This window comes from Crinia signifera, chromosome 6, assembly GCF_055691185.1.
Source record: "Crinia signifera chromosome 6, ASM5569118v1, whole genome shotgun sequence".
NCBI classification, from domain to species: domain Eukaryota; kingdom Metazoa; phylum Chordata; class Amphibia; order Anura; family Myobatrachidae; genus Crinia; species Crinia signifera.
The window spans coordinates 245,676,314-245,699,844 of record NC_139222.1 but is presented as its reverse complement, the minus strand read 5'-3'; the positions used below and the strand labels follow the sequence as shown (position 1 = coordinate 245,699,844).

Here is a 23,531-nt window from a genome sequence, read left to right as displayed (position 1 = left end):
CGCTACGATCAGAATAACCTCCTAAGTCTCTACTGGGCAGAACATGTGAATCCTTATTTAACAACAAAGCATGTTTATAACATGTATGGATAGATTATTGACCTGCAAGCAGGGCCCTCCTGCCTATATGACTGTCTGTAAATACCCGGTTTGTTGTATCATTGTTTCCAATTGTAAGGTGCAAAGGAATTTGCTGCGTTATATAAGAAACTGTTAATAAATAAATGTTGTAATATAAATACAGATGTAACTTCATATATTTTGCCCCAATACGCCATGCAACGCAAGATGCCTGGTGTGAGTAAGCCGACAGTTCCCATACCTGACAGTGTCTTATTCACATCACTATGCAAATAAGACCCATAAGCAGACTCTGCTGATTAAAATGATATGTATTCCACATATCATGTATATACCGCACTATATTCTGTGTGTGACCAAGATCTTCAAAAAAGATTAGAATAAATGTGAAATGATGAACAAGCTGCAACTCTTGGTGCGAGCAGACGTGTGATTGTATGTTACTAATACCACAAGGGTTTCTGCACAGCCTTGGAAGTAAATGTATACATGAAAATAAACGAGATTTAAACACAGGTTGCTTGTACTTTGGCACCACCTAGTGGTCACAAAGAATTATATCACTGACAATTATAAAATGTCATGTAAATGATATACAATACTGTGCAAATGTCTTAGGCACGCGGAAAGCAAAGTAAAAATGCTTTCAAAAATATAAATATTAATAGTTTATTGTTATAGATTAACAAAATGTGAATGAACAGAAGAGAAATCTAAAGAAAATCAATAAAAAAAAAAAAGCGTGACCAAATCTTCAAAACAGCATCAATTCTTCTAGATACATTTGCAAGTCAGGGATTTTGTAGGATTATAGTCCAGTATAAGATCAAGCAATTATAACAAACAGATGAGAACAATCCTCATTTTTATATGTAGGTTGAAACACAGTCATTAATTGAAACAGAAACTCATTGTTACTGGTTACTCATCCAGGGCCACTGAACACTGCAGCTTTTTAAATGTAAGCAGCAGTGATAGCCTCTCAGTCCACATCTGAATGAGGCCCAATTTTATTAAAGCAAATCTTCTTATAACAAGCTCTCAATTTGTCTTTCCCTGATGTACATATGTGTGACCTGCAGTCAAGGTGAATATATTTGACTGGCTGAGTAGTTATGACATTAATTCTGATGGAAAACCTCAATACTTAGCAAGAACTTGTCTGTCATATTATAGGCAGGGTGATTGCAAAGTTTCTTTGTGCCCTTAGCAAGGTGAGCCATACGCATGCGCACTGTATCGATAATCGGCCACTCGGCGAAATTGGAACCGTGCAATCAGGTCAGAATCGGGCCCACAGTACAAAAGATTAATACTGTAATACAAAATGTTAAAATAAAATGGGTTACATAATCCACCCACAAAAGGTACCAGGAATGGCAGCCATTTTGGGCACACTATGTAGGATTACCCTGAGAGATGACACAAAATGGGTGGTTGCACCCTAATAATGCTAGGAGTACAGTATGTATCCAACATAAGTGTCAGGTCCATGTTTTTTTCTAGCCATCCATGAGCGTACCAGGTGAGGCAGCCATGTTGGGTTCATTGCGAAGGTTGCAGTGTGAGATAAGTCATTGAAAGATCATCCTAGAGCAAACATAGGAAAAATGAACACATGTGTAGTAGTACGATATTCCCTGTATGGAACCGCTGAAATACATCCTGCCCAGAGGACATGGTAGAATATAGGGTGCATGAGGCAGCAGATAGGATTGGCCATAGGTAGCAATGTCCACATAGGGCAAAAGAGAGAAGATTTACAAGCGAGAGTCCAGAAAAACCAAAGTTAGTCTGTGTGTGTGTGTGTGTGTGTGTGCCATCCGGTAATTCCAGCAGCCGTGTCCACCTGCAGCAGTGCTAGTGTCCAGGATTCTTTACGGATATGCACTGGTAGATCTACTCTGGGTACATGAAGGCAAAGCGGCCTTGGGCCAGGGAAGGGAATCAGGTTGGCAGTGGTGTGGAGCGGCTAGATGCTGATCCACCTTGCATCTCCGCCTGTGCAGCCACAGAAGAATTCACAGTACCAGATGTACTATGAATCCACAAATAGATCCAAAATCCAGCCTTTGTGCCTGCATAGCTGTCCAGGTGTTCTAATCAGGACGTCTAAAGCACCTGTACTCAAGCACAAACATCCTTTAACCCTCACTGTAAGGGGCTAGTGGTGAAGCAAATTATATTTTGGATGTAGACAGCATGGACAGGATTCACTTGTCTATAGAAACATGCTGAGGGCCAGATGTACGAAGCCTTGAATAGTGATAAAGTGGAGAGTGATAAACCACCAGCCAAGCAGCTCCTACCTGACATGTTACAGGCTGTGTTTAAAAAATGGCAGGCAGAAGCTGATTGGTTGGTGGTTTATCACTCTCCATTTTATCACTTTTCATGGCTTAGTACATCTCACCCTGAGTGTTTCTAATTTTGTATCTAGCCCTGGAACACAGGAACACCCGATATAGAGTAAATCTGATATATTTGGTTACACACGTACCCGTCTACAGTGGCGCAGGACAGCCGCTACCTCATCCTCATTTAGCAGTTTCTGGGCCATGTCTTCAGCCACAGACAGCCGATCCTCCATAGACATGTCTCCATTATAGAGGGCATTCAGATCTCTCTGTGCACCAAAGAAGAATGGCAGAGTGCGGCGTTTACCTAAGGGCAAAGAGAGTGTAAGTGTAGCACACTAATACCCCTTTCACATCACCAAAATAACCCGGGTTATTGCCGGGTAGACCCGAGTCGAGGTGCAGTTTGAAAGCACCCGGGTCGAGCAATCTAGCAATTCAACCTGGGTTAAAAGACAAGTTAAACCTTGGTCACAGTGTGTGGGTGACCCAGGTTCAGTGTGAAAAGGTCTGACTTGGATCAGATCCGCATTCAAAATCCCAATGCGAAAGGGGTATAAGCTGTAAAAGTCAGTTCATGCACTTACTTTAATTTACCATGCGATTGTACCATTCTTGAAATAGCTCTATTCAGAAGAGTTGATAATGCTACCAGTGGTGCTGGCTAAATTCAAGACTGCATTTCACCTGGTTTTAGCCAGTCACAGAACATGTGTAGTATTATTACTCTTGCTGATAGTAAGTCAGTTCTAAGTTATGTCAGGGGCTCTTTGTAATCTTAAAGGATACATTCTCGGTGATGTCACTAGCTCTCTGGGATCTAATAGGATGCTTTCTCAGTGATGTCACTAGCTCTCTAGGATCTAATCGGATGCTTTCTCAGTGATGTCACTAGCTCTCTGGGATCTAATAGGATGCTTTTTCAGTGATGTCACTAGCTCTCTGGGATCTAATGGGATGCTTTCTCGGTGATGTCACTAGCTCTCTGGGATCTAATAGGATGCTTTCTCAGTGATGTCACTAGCTCTCTGGGATCTAATAGGATGCTTTCTCAGTGACGTCACTAGCTCTCTGGAATCTAATGGGATGCTTTCTCAGTGACGTCACTAGCTCTCTGATATCTAAAGGGATGCTTTCTCAGTGACGTAACTAGCTCTCTGGGATCTAATAGGATGCTTTCTCAGTGATGTCACTAGCTCTCTGGGATCTAATCGGATGCTTTCTCAGTGATGTCACTAGTTCTCTGGGATCTAATAAGATGCTTTCTCAGTGATGTCACTAGCTCTCTGGGATCTAATAGGATGCTTTCTCAGTGATGTCACTAGTTCTCTAGGATCTAATGGGATGCTTTCTCAGTGAAGTCACTAGCTCTCTGGGATCTAATAGGATGCTTTCTCAGTGATGTCACTAGCTCTCTGGGATCTAATGGGATGCTTTCTCGGTGATGTCACTAGCTCTCTGGTATCTAATAGGATGCTTTCTCGGTGATGTCACTAGCTCTCTGGTATCTAATAGGATGCTTTCTCAGTGATGTCACTAGCTCTCTGGAATCTAATAGGATGCTTTCTCAGTGATGTCACTAGCTCTCAGGGATCTAATAGGATGCTTTCTCAGTGATGTCACTAGGTCTCTGGGATCTAATGGGATGCTTTCTCGGTGATGTCACTAGCTCTCTGGTATCTAATAGGATGCTTTCTCAGTGATGTCACTAGCTCTCAGGGATCTAATAGGATGCTTTCTCATTGAAGTCACTAGCTCTCTAGGATATAATAGGATGCTTTCTCAGTGATGTCACTAACTCTCTGGGATCTAATAGGATGCTTTCTCAGTGATGTCATTAGCTCTCAGGGATCTAATAGGATGCTTTCTCATTGAAGTCACTAGCTCTCTAGGATCTAATAGGATGCTTTCTCAGTGATGTCACTAACTCTCTGGGATCTAATAGGATGCTTTCTCATTGATGTCACTAGCTCTCTGGGATCTAATAGGATGCTTTCTCAATGATGTCACTAGCTCTCTGGGATCTAATAGGATGCTTTCTCATTGATGTCACTAGCTCTCTGGGATCTAATGGGATGCTTTATCAGTGATGTCACTAGCTCTCTAGGATCTAATGGGATGCTTTATCATTGATGTCACTTGCTCTCTGGGATCTAATATGATGCTTTCTCAGTGATGTCACTAGCTCTCTGGTATCTAATAGAATGCTTTCTCAGTGATGTCACTCGCTCTCTGGGATCTAATAAGATGCTTTCTCAGTGATGTCACTAGCTCTCTGGTATCTAATAGGATGCTTTCTCAGTGATGTCACTAGCTCTCTGGGTTCTAATGGGATGCTTTCTCGGTGATGTCACTAGCTCTCTGGTATCTAATAGAATGCTTTCTCAGTGATGTCACTTGCTCTCTGGGATCTAATAAGATGCTTTCTCAGTGATGTCACTAGCTCGAAACCCTGTGTTGTATCCTGCATTCACAGCCTCATCTTTATCTGCCATAGAAAGGAATAAGTCAAACCCACACAGAATATGTTGAGCTGAAAGAATCACAATAGAAAAGAGATGTTCACAAGCAAAGCCAGAACTCACAAAGATGCATTACTGTGATAATAGAAACGTTTTTATTTTTTTTGTCCTTTACTTAATTGGAACTGCAAAATAGACTCCACATACATTATGGAACTTACTCCGGTCCACACGCAAAGCTGCATAATTCACAGCTTTGCCTGTGGTTTAAACCCCCCCCTCCCCCCACGCAGCGTTTCCGCGCACGCGTGCGAATGGATGTTTAGCATAAATATCTCCATTTGCAGCTTGCGTGCGTGGATGAAACCATCGAATGATTTCTACCTCTCTTGTGTCTTTACATCTGCGAGCGCCCTGTGCGGAAAGCGGGTGGGCAGCTGACATCCGCTGACTGGTTGCCCGCCCCCCACACACACGTCATGGGCACATTAGCTTGGGCGCCACCGCCCCACACACCCCCGCCGGCACTGCTAGGTGCAAACTGAATGGCGAACAAGCAGTTTGCCATGCCCACTCGCACCAAGCGGCTGCACATGCACATAAATGCTTATGCATAGTCGCTGAACATCGCTCCCCCGTGCGCACACAAGGGGGAGCGAACAAATCAGAATAACCTCCTATATGTATGTTTGATCCTTAGACTTGGCAATGGTATTATACTACTTCTAATGCTTGTGATTATTTTATATTAAGATTTTCTTGTCTATTCATCACAAGCCGCCTCTCAGCATGAATATGGATTATGCATCTTTATGTGCGTTAGCCTGGAAACAGAAATCTCCTCCACACTCTGTGTTACTCCGAATTACCCTTTTTCAGGCTTCTGATCATAAATTTCTGAACAATGTTAACTAGAGAATAGAGAGGAAAGAATATTACATCCATACATATAAAGCAACAACTTACCTGCACCGTGACAAGGATCACAATAACATTCTGTATATAGGACTCGCCTTTGTTAACATATTTTTAACAAAAATAGGACAAAACAGGGACAACAACAAAAAGTGCACTTTCCTGATAGTCTACCTACGGCTGCCGCCCCATAATGTTACTTCCTGAGGACTTGGGGCCTGATTCAGCTTGGTATGCTAAGCAGCTTGCAAGGAAACCTCGCGGCGTAGCCCTTGGCCTCCCCCTTCCCGGAAAATAGGAGTGACATACCCCAGTTTACAGAAGCACTGGCTGCCCCCAGCCCTCCTTACAATTGACAGGTAGAGGTGTTCACTGTTCTGAGATCACAGGACCCATCCTGCATGTGTGCAGAACCTCACCATTGGGAATAATGCTATTTGGATTGCTTCTGTGATACACCCTGAATAAGCCCCTTAGTGCAATCTGTAATGGAACTGTACAGTAGCGCCCAGTGACACTGGTACACAGGAATTACATTTTAAACGTTATATTTATTCTTTTTGGAATTTTTTTTGTCAATTTGTACCCCCTAATCAGAGATAAACCTCTTAAATAATGCCAGCACGGACTAGTTCCGAGAAAACCAAATGTAATTTTATATGTATATTACAGGGTTGCCTACCCTTACGGAATGGCCGGGAGGCTGCCGAAAATCGGGTCCCCCAAAACCAATTACACTTGCAGTGTAAATGATTGCCGCTTTAAAAAAAACAACTGGAGATTTCTTACCAAATCTCTCACTTTCTGATTCTCTCATTCCATTACATTTCCCTCTAAATCTTAAATTTAAAAATGTTAATAATAATGAAAATACAGTAAAACTAATATGTGACTGTATAAATATTCTGAAACAATATATATATTTTTTTTTAGCAAGTCAGGTTCACTAAAGGTAATCTAAACAGGATTTGGAAGTCAATCAAATATAGGATCAGATTACGAGACAAAAATTGGATTGGTCTCCAAATCCTTCTTACCAGTGACAGGCTTAGTGCTATGTAAGGTGTCACTGTGACAGCACTATTGTGTATTCTAGAACTGCCACACAATACAGTGTGACAGCAGCTGATACTTCACAACTTTGAGAGCAGTTACTAGTTGCATACAGTATGCAGCATATAAATAGATAGACTTGGCCACCCTTGTATGTGCTTGTACCACAGATACACCCTCTCTAATGTCCAAGTGCCACACATCTGGGTTCCTCATACTTGGCCACCCTTGTATGTGCTTGTATCACAATCACAGCCTGTCAGGTATACTGTATGTGCTATTATTCCAGACTTTGGCAGTAAGAGAGGAATTAAAGCTGTGTGATACCAGCCATTACTATGATGCCTAGCCGCGTGCATACTGGCAATTACGGTGGTTCCTCCACGGTGTACATAGTAAAACTTGTGATGCTAGCAGATGCAATGTGCCATACCAGGAACACCACATTGCCTCCATGTTTGGGAATGTCATCCCTTTAAAAAGAACGTACCTTTCTCTGTGTCACTCTGTGATGGTGATCTGGCTCTTCTCTTGGAGTCCGGAGTAGAGGTTTCCTTACTCTTCTCCCCATTCTGCTTTCCACGGCTGCCTTTGAAAAATAAATTCATGAAGGTTTTCGAGCGCTGTAGACCATCGTTTTCCGGGGAGGTGTTCTTCTCTTTCTTCTTCTTCTTCCGGGCTTCTACATGAAAGAATATTTTGACGGACAGCAGTAAGTACCTTTTTCTTACTTATGCTACGTGCTATGCTTTTACCTGTTTCCTATTATTCTGAACAGACAGCTTAAAATTAAGTTTTGTGTTAGGAATGTAAGAGTTAAAATAAATGAATTACAAAAATAATAATAATAAAGGTGTTTGCCGGGAATTCTAGGGGATATTCTTCTCAACTCCTTCACTGTGGATGATGAGTAGGGGCCTCTTCCACTGGGTATATTTTAGGACTGCAGAGGATGAGCCCCACACATCCGGTGCAGTGAGGGGCCACAAGAATAAAGCTTATCCTACCTGCATACTTGTCGACAGAGAAGGGGACAGGGCCAGGCTCTTAAAAAGTCATTTGGCAAATTACATCATGTTGGCCCTGCCCCCTCCCTACAGACACATGATTCCTAGGAATAATTCCCTATTCTGCTAATTCACTAGAAAGAGCCTGGGATGCGGAATATTCACCAACTCTATCGGTGGGCTATTTGTATATGTATAATATAATATAAGTAGGTACTGTAAGTATGCCTATCTGTGCCAGTAGCGACTGGTAGGGCCCCGCTGCAGCCGCTGGGTTGGCATGTGCGTCGTCGTCAATTTCAAAATAAAAATAAAAGATTGAATGAATAAAAGTAGTGGGGCTGGTCCCTCTACACACTGCACCACTTACAAAGATGCTGGTGGGGGTGGATCTTCGGTCGAAAAGAAGAGTCCTCTCTTAAAGGGCTCTCTACCTTTTTCATGTTGTCATTTTCCATGTTGACATAATGCTTGTATCAGCCTCATGACCAAGTCAAACTAAAGCATGTTGACCTATTTCATGTGTCGACTAAGTGGTCAACCTAATTGCTGTTGACCCAGTAAACCTAACCCTCCTGTTGAGTAATTAGTTGTTGCTGACATGCTAAATGGGTTTCTGCAACGTGCTTACAGCTCTCAGCCTATCATCAATAAGCCCCCCCCCCCCCCCACACACACACACACACTCCTATTGGCTTCTTTTACAGGAGTCAGGGGGTGGGCTTATTGATGATTGGCTGAGCACTATAAGCCTGTGTCCTGTTTGACGGTCGTGACTATTGGTCCTGGGCAGGGCAGCCAGCACATATCTTACATACAACTTTACATTTTTCTTGATATGTGGTTGGCTCCCCTTGCAGGCTTTGGTCAGTGCTGCAGCCCAGGAGCAGCAGCCGCCATTGATACCATACATCAGTACTTTGCCCTTTTAGCACTAATCTGACCGGACCGGAATCCGGCCTATTGTGCGCTACTGGAGAGTGAAGTCATGTATTGCGTATGTTTAATTACACTGTCATATACACTACAGTATCTAGTAATTAATTCATTAATTAAGTGGTCACTGTGCAGGTTTGGCAGTTTTAAAATGTGCAGAGATCTAGGGGTCATAGATCTTTGCGTTGGGAAGGGCTGTGTCCTAGCTTAAGTCTAGCCGTCAATTTAAAAGAAGCCAGTGTTTTTCCTGCATGCAAAATAAAGTTAAAATAAAAAATTCTATTTTTGCACCCCTTGCATTGCAAATTGCTCCTTGTTTGCTCTTTTTATTATATATTTTCTCCAAACTCTGAATCCGCACATAATGCCTAGCGTTTTGTAATGCTTGGATCAAGCTAGTTGGATTAACCATATATGCCAAGTAAGCACATTCCTATGGCAACACTGTTCCGCGTGCACAAATAACTAGGAACGCCTATCATTTCCTTGGTCTTTTTGCTTTTTCATTAATGCCTATTCTTCCCAAAGAATAAGTAGGGGAGCCTTTTAAACCCTGGATGCAGGAAAATTAATTACAGGCATATAAACTTGCAAGTGGTATAAACTCTAAACACAGTCCCAGTTCCAAAATTCTTCTTCTTTATTTCAGGATAAGTGAAAATGGAAACAGACTGTTGAAGAGACAGCTTAATTCAACTGAGATCTAAGAATCTATTACAATATTGAGGTCTATGCAATAAGCCTTTGAGCCAAAAAATACCAGCCAATCAGCTCCTGCCATGATTAAAATAAAGCAAAATAACATGACAGTTAGGAGCGGATTGACTGGGACTTTTATCTTCTTCCATGTTATATTTTTCCAGGGCTTAGTATATAGATCCCAATATTGTTATATAACATATACAATTTTTAACCACAGATGTACAGTAATCTCAGGATCAAGACAAAGGCCCTTATTCTGGCTGACACACTCGGGCACGAACTCGCACCCTTGCGAGTCAACCAGAACCCACCCTGTGAATGGTGGTATGCCCGCCCCCCCTTCGCACGCCGGATTCGTTTGCCCGGCATGCCCTTGGATGTTTTACATAAACATCCATACGCATGCCAGTGGGAAACTCCCCCATCATTCGATGTTCGCCGACCATCGATTGATGTTGAAGGTGCAAGCATATGCAAGGGTGGTCCAGACCACTTGTACATATGCGTGAAGAAATCCAGGGAATTGGGTGGGCAGCTGACATCCGGTTAGGTCAGCTGTCCACCCCTGTATGTGCGTCATGGACACATTAGCATGTGTACGCCCAACGTTTTCATGGGAACGCCCGGCACCCCACGCCCCTCTCCACCCCCTGCTTGAAAGGCAGGAAGCATGCACTCAGCAAACAGATTTTTCGCCGAGTTCACACGCATCCAGTGTAAACACATGCACAGAAATGCTGCTCTGAATGTACACAAGAGGCAGTCAAACCAGGAGTGTCCAACAAATTCTATACTTACACAAGGTATCATCTTTGAAACTAATAAATGAAACATACAGATTGTATTAAGTCACAGATTAATCATGATATGTCTATGGTAAGAAGCGAGGTGCGGCCAAGTTGACTGTGATATATGGACAAATCTGTAGAACATACTGTAGATAAAACATTTTTGAAAACTCACCCCAAAGAGTAATATAGCTCTGAGATCTCTTGATAGGCCTTCGAGGTTTACTAAGAGCCATTAGTAATGCTGTCTTTGGGGATTCGGAGCCTGGAAAATCTCCAAAAGGTTTCCTCTGCTTCTTCTTCATCTGAGCTTCTAGAAAGCTCTCAGTTCGTATGGCAGTGTCTTTAAGAAGGAGAGTGGGGTGCACAGTTCTTTGGGTTTCACTTATGATACTTCCCAATTTCTGAGGTCCTTCGGAGAACCCTGATGAAGATGCATGGAGATCTGCCTGTATGGTAGATTCCAAACCACCCATGTAGTTTGGATCAAGTTCAGTAGAAATGCCCACATCCACCATCCCTGGCTCGTACAAGGCTGGACTGGAAATAAGTGCTTGATGATATCCATTAACGGCACCATGAGGAACTCCGGATGAATAGGAAGAAATGGAAGAGCTGGTTTCTGAGGTTTGAGAAAGTTGCTGCAATTGGCCATTTGTTACTGGTGTAATAAAAACATATAACTATAATCAGCAACTTAGAAAATAACAAAATACATCTGCAATTGCATGTAATGACCTGGACAGCCAATATGGTTGCTTCACACCAAACTGCAGGGCCAGATTAAAGGTTCCAGGTACCGTAGGCTATTATACATGTAGCTCTCCTGGTAATACTGCGAAACACACGTGTATGAGCACTCAGGAACTCATCATTTATACTGCCCATGTGCATGTAATGAAGGGTCTACAACTGGCATGTAGGATCTAATGTTTGTAGTGTCGGACGGGGGTTTTGGCTTTAGGCACTGTAGAACATTGTACATACCTATAAGTAATGGTTCCATCAGTAAGTCACAGACAACCATCTGTCAGTCACCTTAAGAACTTCACCCCCTGCAGTACATTGGGACGGGTAATCGCTAGCAAGCATGGAATAAATTTGGCTCTCATTTTATTCCCCAACTGTCACCTGAAAAAGCACTCGGCCCCTTCCAAGGCCTGGCGCCCTAGGCTGCAGCCTAATCAACCTATTAGTTAATCAGGCCCTGCCAAACTGAAAACTAATGGCGGCAGCTCAAACCAACCAGCAATTCCAATCAATTCAGATAGAATCAGGTAGGTTAATGACAGCTATATTCCAGTAAAGGTTATAATATAAATGACTGCTATATTCCAGTGAAGGTTATAATATGACCTCAACAACATTCATCCAGCTTAAGTACAGACCTATAAAATGCCACCACATGGGTGATCAAATGAAACCAAGATAGGCCACTTTGGGTTGAGTGAATGTATCATCCAATATACTGACAGTTGTGAGAATTCTTTGATCCTCCTCCTTAGGCCGGTTTCACACACTCTGGCTCCTGCCGGACGGTGAAATCCCGCACGGCCAGGGAGCCGTGCCGCACACATTAGTTGTGAATGGACACTATTGTGTCCATTCACACGGGACGGCCACGGCCCGGCCGCACGGCTGCAGCCGGATCCCTCCACTGGAAGGGACGGCTGCCGGGCTGTGGCCATCCCCTCCATGATAATCTACTGTGTGCGGCACGGCTCCCTGGCCGTGCGGGATTTCACCGTCCGGCAGGAGCCGAAGTGTGTGAAACCAGCCTTAGGCAAAGTGTAAGTCTGTCTGCATTCACCAAACAGAGTTTGTACAAACGGTACTTTACATTTTTGTCCATCATGTTTACACCTGTACTACCAGTACCCATAAATACTGGGTAGCATTTGACACTTGTTGATCTCTCTACACTGGCTTTCCAGGGACCACATACACTAGATGTCGGCAGCTGAACATCTCATCCCTATTTTATGGGTCTAAAACACAATTCTGCTTTAGTTCCCTCCTATGCATTGTTGTGCATTTGTTTTATGCGAAGTCATATCTCCTATATATTTGGCTACATCTGTCACTCAAAGTGGGTGTCTGTGTCTATAACGCTCTGTTCCTGGACTTTCCTCTTAATGTGTGATTGCCTTCATCTGTGCTGAACACCTTTCTGAGAAATTAACCTGTTTAAAACAGGTGATGGCAATCATACATTAAGGGGAAGTCTAGAAACAGAGCATTGTGTCCCTCCTGGAGAGGGTCATGTTGGGAGGTATGTGACAGAGAACCAGCCCAGTGAGCCCACAGACAGTGCCAGACACCCACTGCCTTCCCATGTTGCCCAGCACTGCTACTCCACAGCCACCAGGTGAGCGCCCCCCTCCCGCGATTTGCGGCAAAACCTCCCCCCCCCCCCGCGCCCCCCCCCCCTTCTTGCGATTCGCGGCAAAAACACCCGCTCCCCAGCGACCCCCCCTACCGCGATTCGCAGCAAAACCACCCCCGCGACCCCCCCTCCCGCGATTCGCTGCAAAAAGAACCCCCCCCACGACCCCTCCCGCAATTCGCGGCATAACCACCACCCCGCGACCCCCCCCTCCCGCGAATCGCGGCAAACCCTCCCCCGTGACCCCCCCCCCCCGATTTGCGGAAAAAACACCCCCCCCCCCGCGTCCTCCCTCCCGCGATTCGCGGCAAAAAGAACCCCCCCGAGACCCCCCCTTGCACGATTGGCGGCACCCCCCCTGCGACCCCCCTCCCGCGATTCGCGGCACCCCCCCCCCCGCAATACGCAGCAGCCCCAGGATTAAATGGCACATGCAAAACACTGACATGGCTATGGTCGACAATGAAAAAGGTTGACATGAGTTTTTAAAGATTTATTTTTAATTTTTTTAATTTTTTCATATTCATTGTCATGTGTCGACATGGACACCAATGAAGTGGCACACTTATGTCAACATTTACATGTGTTGACCTTTCTGTGTTGATTTTTTCTTGTGGCGATTCGCGTCACACCCCCCCGCAACCCCCCCTCCCGCGATTCGCGGCACCCCCCGTGACCCCCCACCTCCCGCAATTCGCTGCAACCCCCCACCGGAACCCCTGTGAACCCCGCCCTCCCGCGATTCGCGGCACCCACCCCCGCGACCCTCCCTCCCGCAATTCGCGGCACCCCCCCGTGATTCGCGGCAGCTCCAGAATTAAATTGCACATGGAAAACACTGACATGGCTATGGTCGACAATGAAAAAGGTTGACATGAAGTTTTTTAAGTTTTTTTGTCATTTTTTGAATATTTTCATATTCATTCTCATGTGTCGACATGGACACCAATGAAGTGCCACACTTATGTCAACATTTACATTTGTTGACCTTTCTGTGTTGATTTTTTTCTTGTGGCGATTCGCGTCACACCCCCCGCAACCCCCCCTCCGGCGATTCGCGGCACCCCGGCACCCCCCTGCGACCCCCCCCCCTCCCGCAATTCGCGGCAACCCCCCACCGGAACCCCCATGAACCCCGCTCTCCCGCGTTTCGCGGCACCCACCCCCCCGCAACCCCCCCCCTCCCGCAAATCGCTGCACCCCCCGCGATTCGCGGCAGCCCCAGGATTAAATGGCACATGCAAAACACTGGCACGGCTATGGTCGACAATAAAAAAGGTTGACATGAGTTTTTGAAGATTTATTTCATTTTTTGAATGTTTTCATATTCATTGTCATGTGTCAACATGGACACCAATGAAGTGGCACACTTATGTCAACATTTACATGTGTTGACCTTTCTGTGTTGATTTTTTCTTGTGGCGATTCGCGTCACACCCCCCCGCAACCCCCCCCGCGATTCGCGGCACCCCCCGTGACCCCCCACCTCCCGCAATTCGCGGCAACCCCCCACCGGAACCCCTGTGAACCCCGCCCTCCAGCGATTCGCGGCACCCAACCCCGCGACCCCCCCCTCCCGCAATTCGCGGCACCCCCCGTGATTTGCGGCAGCTCCAGAATGAAATTGCACATGGAAAACACTGACATGGCTATGGTCGACAATGAAAAAGGTTGACATGAGTTTTTGAAGTTTTTTTTTTTCATTTTTTGAATATTTTCATATTCATTCTCATGTGTCGACATGGACACCAATGAAGTGCCACACTTATGTCAACATTTACATGTGTTGACCTTTCTGTGTTGATTTTTTCTTGTGGCGATTTGCGTCACCCCCCCCCACAACCCCCACTCCCGCGATTCACGGCACACACACACACACCTCCCCCGCGATTCTCAGCACCCCACCCCGTGACCCCCCCTCCCGTGATTCACGGCACACCCCCGCGACCCCCCCTCCCATGATTCGCCGCAACCCCCGCCCCGTAACCCCCCCTCCCGCGATTCGCGGCACCCACCCCCGCGACCCCCCCTCCCGCAATTCGCGGCACCCCCCCGCGATTCGCGGCAGCTCCAGAATTAAATTGCACATGGAAAACACTGACATGGCTATGGTCGACAACGAAAAAGGTTGACATGAGTTTTTGAAGTTTTTTTTTTTAATTTTTTGAATGTTTTCATATTCATTCTCATGTGTCGACATGGACACCAATGAAGTGCCACACTTATGTCAACATTTACATGTGTTGACCTTTCTGTGTTGATTTTTTCTTGTGGCGATTCGCGTCACACCCCCCCCCCCACCCCCCCCGCAACCCCCACTCCCGCGATTCACGGCACACACACACCCCCCCGCGATTCTCGGCACCCCACCCCGTGACCCCCCCTCCCGTGATTCACGGCACACCCCCCGCGACCCCCCCTACCATGATTCGCCGCAACCCCCGCCCCCGTAACCCCCCTCCGGCGATTTGCGGCAACCCACCCCGCGACCCCCCTCCCGCGATTCTCTGCAATCCCTCCTCTCCCGCGATTCGCAGCATCCACCCCCCCACAACCCCCCCTCCTGCAATTCGCGGCACCCCCCGCGACCCCCCCTAATGCAATTCGCGGCACCCTCCGCGACCCCCCCTCCCGCGATTCGCGGACACCTAAGTTGCAATACAGGGCATCTTTCATACAATTCTAACCATATTTCTCATATACAAACGTTCACAAATTAAGGGGGCGCAGCCCCTTACGACGGTGTGAAGAGCGCCCGTAGGGCGCGATGAATCACCTAGTTCTCTATATTAGTTAATGGCAGTATAAACTTGGTCAATGTGTAACTGCAGGGGGGGGGGTGAATATAAACGGAAAAAATAAATAAATATATATATTTGGATCCCTGTGAGCACACTTCCTGTGACCCAGTCATATATGGGCTTTCACTTTGGGGATTAATACTCTCATTCAATCCATCTCAGAGGTCAAGAATTCTGTGGGCAGTGCCATACCATACCCTAATTTTTTTTTTTTTTTTTACAATTATTTGGCTTACTCATTTCAATTGTATCAACATTTATGAATGCTGTTCTCACCATTGCTGCGTATTTGAATTCTGTCTTTTATGAAGTGGTCTTATTGAATTCAATGCTCTCTGAGCCCCCGTTGACGAAACGCGTTGGGCCAGTTACTTTATTGGAAAGACCAAAATTCTGAAGGATCACAGATCCAAACCTCTTTATTGTGTTGGTTATATTGCCCATGAGGCATTGTTTTATTAAATTATGTTTTTCATTTTAATTGTGTGTAACCATTTATAGCGCACTCTGAATCTGTTCTTTTTATCTCTTTTACCCCTTCGGGTCCTTTCTAACAGGGGACTCTCAGAGGCGCTGCCTGCTACTCATACCGTGTGCACAGTTTGGGTTATTTCTGTGTCTGCATATACTGACCCCCTGTGCCCCCCCTTTAATCCGGCCCTGGCTACAAGTATAAGTCTGCTACTGTATGTAAAGTATGTAAGTCTCCCGCAATCAGCTCCCGCCTGTCCCTCCCCGCCCACTTTGCGCTAGACTGCATTATTGAGTGACAAAACCGGGAATCTCAACTTTATATTTATACTGTAGCATGGACATCTACAATGCAACATCATTGTGGATGGAGGTGGAACCACAACTGATACGTCACATCCCCTGCATCTCCCACCAGAGGGCAGCATCAGTCTTGGGATGTATGTCTTTACATTCTATTTTATTTCACTGAAAGTTATATATTTGTATGATAATCCCATTTAAGAAACAATGGGGGAAATTTACTAAGATGTGAGTTCTATTTCACATGTGATGTTGCTATGGGCAACCAATCAGAATCCACTTCTTATTTATTTAGCACCCTCTAGAAGATACTAGACAGGATCTGATTGGTTGCCTATAGCAACATCACATGTGAAGTAGAATACACATCTTCTTTAAGACACATTAGGGCAAATGTATTAGTCTGCCCCTAACGTTTTTAAAATAATGGGTCCCGCTTCTTCTGCATAACGTGGAGAAGCAGGCACCCATTATGGGCGAATGTAGTAACCCCCCAGTGCCGATAAGGAGAGCCCTTATGCCCAGTGTTAACGGCTCTCCTTATTGGCGTCCCTTTGCATGCGCACTTGTGCTTCCCCCCGGCCAGCTGTAATGGGCATGTGCGAGATCTCGCTATTACCGCGAGATCTCCATCGCAGCCTGGAGCCAGCAGCAGGGCTAGCGTTGTCCCTGCAGTGGGGATTGGACAACGCTAGCCCTGAGCTGGCGCTGTGGCCAGGGCAATTTACTGCCTAGTCGGCTGTTATTACATCCCCCGGCCGCTAAATACTGGGGGATTTGCAGGGGACAGCCCCACCGAGCGTTACTTGCAGGCTGTCCCTAGCGCATGTTAGGTGCACTGTTGATACATTTAAAAAAAAACGTAATCACCCCAGCAGAAATGCACTTAACGCTGGTTAATACATCTGCCCCATTATTCCTCTTGTCTATGCGGTGCAAAGAGTTTCTATAAAGAACATAACATTTACTGCCCTAGGTCTAGATGATACATTTACCAATGTGGAAAAAGTTGGTGAACACTCAGTAGTGCTATAGGAAACCTTATATCTGAGCAGTATACATTTGCTTGGAGATATCTGTGTCCTGGCAGAAAGCACTCAGCCTCCTGCTCTGCGTCCCAGTACTTACATCTGTTAAACCAACAGTACTCCGCAATCATCTCCTTGAACGCAGGGTACATTCCCGTCTCCTGAAAAATATGGGAGGGGGGGGAAATGAATTGGAAAAAATGAAAGAAAAAAACACACACCTGCAAATACAAGAAGAACTACAGAAAGTAAAACCTGATAGTTGTGTGTGATGAATAATACATCCCCCTTCACAGATGAAACAGAATACACAGAGCCTTAAGTAAGTGACCCTGCAATGCCTTGAGATGGAGCCGATGCTTGATTATTCCCGTCCCTTCTGTGCGGAGGTAATTAGTGGGAAGTCATTTATCCGGAAACATGCTTTGCTTTTCCCTTTTCTCTGACTCTTTATGTAAAAGCTCCAAAGGGATGTGAGAATTCTTTTTTTTTTAAATTCTCTCTATCCAGCTATTTATTTATTACCATTTATTTATATAGCGCACACATATTCTGCAGCGCTTCACAGAAGAATATTTTGAACATTCAATATATATCCCCACACATATTCATTAAAGGGTTAATTTTGTTGTGAGCCAGTTAACCTACCAGTATATTTTTGGATTGTGGGAGGAAGCCGGAGTACCTGGAGGAAACCCACGTAAGCATGGGGAGAATATACAAACTCTATACAGTTATGGTCAAGGTGGGAATCGAACCCATGACCTCAGTGCTGTCAGGCAATAGTGCTAACCATTCCCAGAAAGTGATGACACTCTAAACATAAACCTAACGGTTCTGAGATAGGTAGGACATCCAGCTAGTGAACCTTAGGCTTCCGATACAGTGATTATACTGAGGAAGTGAACCTAAGGGTTCCAAGACAGTGATGACACCCAGGCAGTGAACCTACGGGTTCTGAGATAGTGATGACAGCCAGGCAGTGAACTTAAGGGTTCTGAGATAGTGATGACAGCCAGGCAGTGAACCTAAGGGTTAATAGATAGTGATGACACCCAGGTACTGTAGCAAGCCTAAGGGTTCCAAGACAGTGATGACAGCCAGGCAGCGAACCTAAGGGTTCTGAGATAGTGATGACAGCCAGGCAGCGAACCTAAGGGTTCTTAGATAGTGATGACAGCCAGGCAGCGAACCTAAGGGTTCTGAGATAGTGATGACAGCCAGGCAGCGAACCTAAGGGTTCTGAGATAGTGATGACAGCCAGGCAGCGAACCTAAGGGTTCTGAGATAGTGATGACAGCCAGGCAGCGAACCTAAGGGTTCTGAGATAGTGATGACAGCCAGGCAGCGAACCTAAGGGTTCATAGATAGTGATGACACCCAGGTAGCAAGCCTAAGGGTTCCAAGACAGTGATGACACCCAGACAGTGAACTTAAGGGTTCCAAGACAGTGATGTCACCCAGGCAGTGAACCTAAGGGTTCCGAGATAGTGATGATAGCCAGGCAGTGAGCCTATGGGTTCCGAGATAGTGATGACACCTAGGCAGTGAGCCTATGGGTTCCGAGATAGTGATGTCCCCCAGGCAGTGAGCCTATGGGTTCCGAGATAGTGATGACAGCCAGGCAGTGAGCCTATGGGTTCCGAGATAGTGATGACAGCCAGGCAGTGAGCCTGGGTTTTGAGACTGGGATTATACTCAGGCAGTAAACCTAAGGGTTCATAGATAGTGATGACACCCAGACAGTGAGCCTAAGGGTTCTGAGCCAGCGATGACACCCAGGCGGTGAGCACAAAGGTTTCCGAGACAGTGACAACAGCCAGGCAGTGAACCTAGGGGTTCCAAGATAGTGATTATACTCAAGCAGTGTAGCTAAAGGTCTTGAGACAGTTATGACACCCAGGCAGCAAACTTAAGGCTTAAGAGACAGAGATGACATATAGACAGTGAAGCTGAAGGTTCTGAGACAGTGATGACACCCAGACAACAAGCCTAAGGGTTCTAAGACACTGATAGGCTTCAGAGACAGTGTTGACACCCAGGCAATAAGCCTAAGGGTTTGAGACAGTGATGACACTTAACTGGCTTCTGACATAAAAGGAATCATAGAGGGAAATTTACTAAGATGTGAGTTCTATTTCACATGGGATGTTGCTATGGGCAACCAATCAGAATCTACTTATTTATTTAGCACGTTCTAGACGATAATAGATATTATCTGATTGGTTGCGCATAGCAACGTCCCATCTGAAATAGAACTCCCCTCTTAGTAAATTTCCCCCATAAAGTGCATCTGTACTTGGAATATATAATATGGGTGCGCAAGGGACCTCTTAGCGAGCAAAACTGCTTCCTTTATTATTAAAATTACTGTTAAACTTCACCCCACTGGAGAATACGATGTACCAAGCCTTGCAGAGAAATAGAGTGGAGAGAGATAAAGTGCCAACCAACCAGCTGCTAACTGCCAAACACACCCTGTAGCATGGCAGTTAGGAGCTCACTGGCTGGTAAAGAGTTTCTCTCTTCCTTTATCAAATCAGAAGCATTTCTGCCCCTCCCCCAATCTGTATACCTTAATCGTGAGCATGATGTGAGTTAACCCCTTTAGCACTTCGACTGCCTTGCTATGGCTTATGTCTTCAAAGTTGACTCCATTGGCTGCAAGAACTTGATCACCGACCTTTATGCCCCTTTCTTCCGCTAATCCACCTGGGTCAACTCTGAATAGAAAAGAGAAGTATATGTTAGTAACAAGAACCAATAGAACTGAAGGCTTTTACACTGATCACAAGCATTCCAGAATTCCAGAATAAAGAACCAATCTATTTCTAGGGGTCAATCCTATTAGGTACAAAGGGCATACAAATGTCCAGAACAGCACCGCAACTTGCCCACCTCACGGCCAAATCCTGCCCTGGACTTGGGACATAAGTGTTGCTAGACCCATAAACTCTGTATGTGTGACATTCAAGCAATTACTAGGGGTTGCCAGGATTAGAAAAAAAAAAATTTATATATATATATATATATATATATATATTTTGGATGTGGCCCGGCACTCGCCGCTGCTGTTCGACTGCCCTGGTGCCCGTCTATGTGGAGTATTCAAGATCAAAAAGAAAAGACTGGCACTCCGGGGTCTTCAATAAACGTGCTGTATTGAGTGGTCGCTTTTGTTGCCACTCAATACAGCACGTTTATTGAAGACCCCGGAGTGTCAGTCTTTTCTTTTTGATTATATATATATATATATATATATATATATATCGAAAGGGAGTGGGGTTTAGTGATCCTTTTTCCGCGCCGGTTTGTGGGCTGCACTTCTATCGTACCTAGCTGTTAATATAGGTACCAGATGGGAAAAATAGAGATAGAGAGAGAGATAGATGTGCGCTCTATTCACCACTTAATAACCATACATTGGTACATAAAATGTATATTTATTCAGACTTTCTTTACAGTATAAATGAAATAGTTTTTCAATAAAAACAATGGCAATGTGGATTCCAGATTCAGACAAGATGTTATTCAAATGAATGACAGGAAAAAGATCCGACTTCAGAACAGGTAAACTTCTTTAACAAACGAAACCCTACGCGTTTCGTCCCTTAGGACTTCATCAGGGGCAAAAGATGATCTGAATATGAATCAAGTCTGGACAGTGCCATATATAAAGGTTTCTTCCAACGATATAAGCTGGATAGATATGGTGGATAAATTGGGTAAGGTAACTGACCACGTCAGTTCTGGTAAAACCTCTGTCCTGCAGAGGTATAGGACTTCAAAGAAAGGGGTCCAATATCTGCCGATATCTAGCTTGAAGCGACAACTGCTCAACCACAGAGGTCCACGTTAGTGGTTAGCAGATACAATTTCAGCCGATATGTAGCTTGAAGAAAAACTGCACAACCACAGAGGTCCACGTTAGTGGTTAACAAATACGGTGGAGAGATAATGTCCAACTCCTGTGGGTGTGCAGCGATATATATATATATATATATATCCGCACTCCATTTAATAGTTCATCCCGGTAGTGCTCACTCCAAGGCACAAGACCACCATATATAATTTTTGAAAGGAGGGCACTCACCAATTCGCAGTTAAAACTTCTTATTTATTCAAGCCATTAAAATATTGAACTTCAAACAGTCGTCAACGTTTCAGTCCGCATTTCAGACCTTCTTCAAGACAGACAATGCAGCAAGAGATCTTACTCCAACAGAGACCTGTTGGAGTAAGATCTCTTGCTGCATTGTCTGCATCTATGTCTTGATAAAGGATTTCAATATCCGAAACGTTGACAGCATTACCCGTGGGTTTTGTCGTTTTTTCTGTTGAGCTGCTGTTTAAAGTCTGAGTGCTGGCTGCAGCTGCTAGATATATATATATATATATATATATATATATATATATATATATATATATATATATATATATATGCAGATCAGCACTATTAACTGATTAATGAGCTGGCGACTTTGACAGCTCTACAAATAGCCATCCACAAACAAGCTTACAGAGCAAGGCTTACATTGATGGGGATTTAAGCGCCAACAACAACAGAAAAGTGGGAAGCGATGTAACAGGGCAACTTCTAACAGTATTGTACTTACTTGGAAACAAAGATCCCAAGTCCAAATTCTTTCCCCCCTCTAATATTAAAACCCCAGCAGCTGTCATCGGAGGACGTGTAGAGATGGACAATCCTTCTCATTCCATCTTCAGAACTGCTGTCCGATGGAGTAGAACCGCCCTTTTCTACAATCAGCCTCTTGTTCAGCACATCAACCCTATAGTAATAGAGTGGGAGACAGTTACTTTCCCTGAATCCTCTCTTCATCCTTCAATGCAATAATTACTCCCATACATGGTCCAACTGGCCATCTGGCTCTTCTAGCAAATGTCAGAAGGGCAGATCGACTGATGGGTTGGTCCGACGACATAGAGAGCAGGATTCGGTGGCAAGTTCCTTTGAGTGTGAGTCCATGTGTGTGCGTGCCTTAGGTGTACGAGCAAAGTTACAAGCCAGGCTGCTCACGGCCCGTCCCTGCCCCCATCACATAACATTTTTTATCTAATTTATTATTTTTGGTACATTGCTCATCCTAATATGCATTCAAACACCCAAAAAAGATCAGCTCTAGGTGGTAATAATAAAATGGGTCAATGCATATAGCAATCAGCGTAAAGTGAGTTTAAAAACTCTATACATTTATTTAAAAACACATTGATGAAAGCACAACATATTAAACAAATGAATAAAAATAATATGTACGAGTGCCTGGACCATATTCCCAGCGATTTTACATGAAATTGCACCCGTGTGTACTCACCTTTAGGGTTAGGGATCAGGGAATGTTACTCACTGGAACCTCAGAGGATGAGATGGTCACATGACCTCAAGTACCCAGAAGCCTTGATGGATCCTTATCACATATCACAAGAACTGCATTGGTACTGTATGTGTATAGTGTTATTTGCTGCGTTATTTACTTTTTAGGTTATATCATTTTAGTTAAGACTCAGAAAAGGAAATTCCATTTGTTTGGAAATATGTTTGTTACCAGTATACAGAGCACAACCTAATAATAATATTAATAATAATAATATTATATATTTGTATAACTCTGTTTCTATATATGCTACTAGCTGATTGGTTGTACTGTTAGTAAATAGGGTTCTGTATGCTATGCAGATTTACGGTAAGTTAGTGATGTGTATTTGCGTTGAATCTTCCCTGGTCAGAGGTCACGGTCACACGAGTCCTTGTACTGTGATGAAAACAGATACTGTGATCCTCTAATGACACTGACACGCTCTCTTTGGCCCATAGACGTGATACATTGTGATTTTTGGTTACCTAGAAGGACTGACAATGGTGCGGGGAATGTGAGTGATGAGCACGGCTCTGCTTACCATGTGGTCTTCTCTCTGGAGAATTTAATCCCTGGCACTTTTCCCATGCGTCTCACCATCATGCGCAGGCGGTTGTTTCCGGTCAGCACTTTGACTGCACTTCCCATGGTTATACTTTCTAAGCTGATACCATTCACCTCAGCAATCTTGTCTCCAACGCACAGCCCGGCCAGGTCTGCAAGTACAGGTTTATACCACGTTAGGCTTAGTGCTCACTTTACCTTACATATGTTAAATTAAACTGTTATGAACATTGCAGGGACTACGGAGAATTGGCTCATAACCCAGGTGCAAACTGAGTCTCATAACCCAGGTGCAAAAT

General features: G+C 44.7%; 1 protein-coding gene across 1 annotated transcript in view; it reads right to left on the bottom strand.

The window, feature by feature from the left end:
• PDZD7 (PDZ domain containing 7) overlaps positions 1–23,531 on the bottom strand; it is a 78,840-nt gene that overhangs the window by 39,175 nt on the left and 16,134 nt on the right. Inside the window, exons 4-10 of the mRNA XM_083149218.1 lie at positions 23,210–23,384; positions 21,907–22,083; positions 19,866–20,013; positions 17,391–17,451; positions 10,477–10,962; positions 7,359–7,550; positions 2,582–2,745 (exon numbers count right to left, since the gene is read on the bottom strand). Coding sequence (XP_083005344.1) covers positions 2,582–2,745; positions 7,359–7,550; positions 10,477–10,962; positions 17,391–17,451; positions 19,866–20,013; positions 21,907–22,083; positions 23,210–23,384 — 1,403 coding nt within the window. The remainder of the gene's footprint in view (positions 1–2,581; positions 2,746–7,358; positions 7,551–10,476; positions 10,963–17,390; positions 17,452–19,865; positions 20,014–21,906; positions 22,084–23,209; positions 23,385–23,531) is intronic.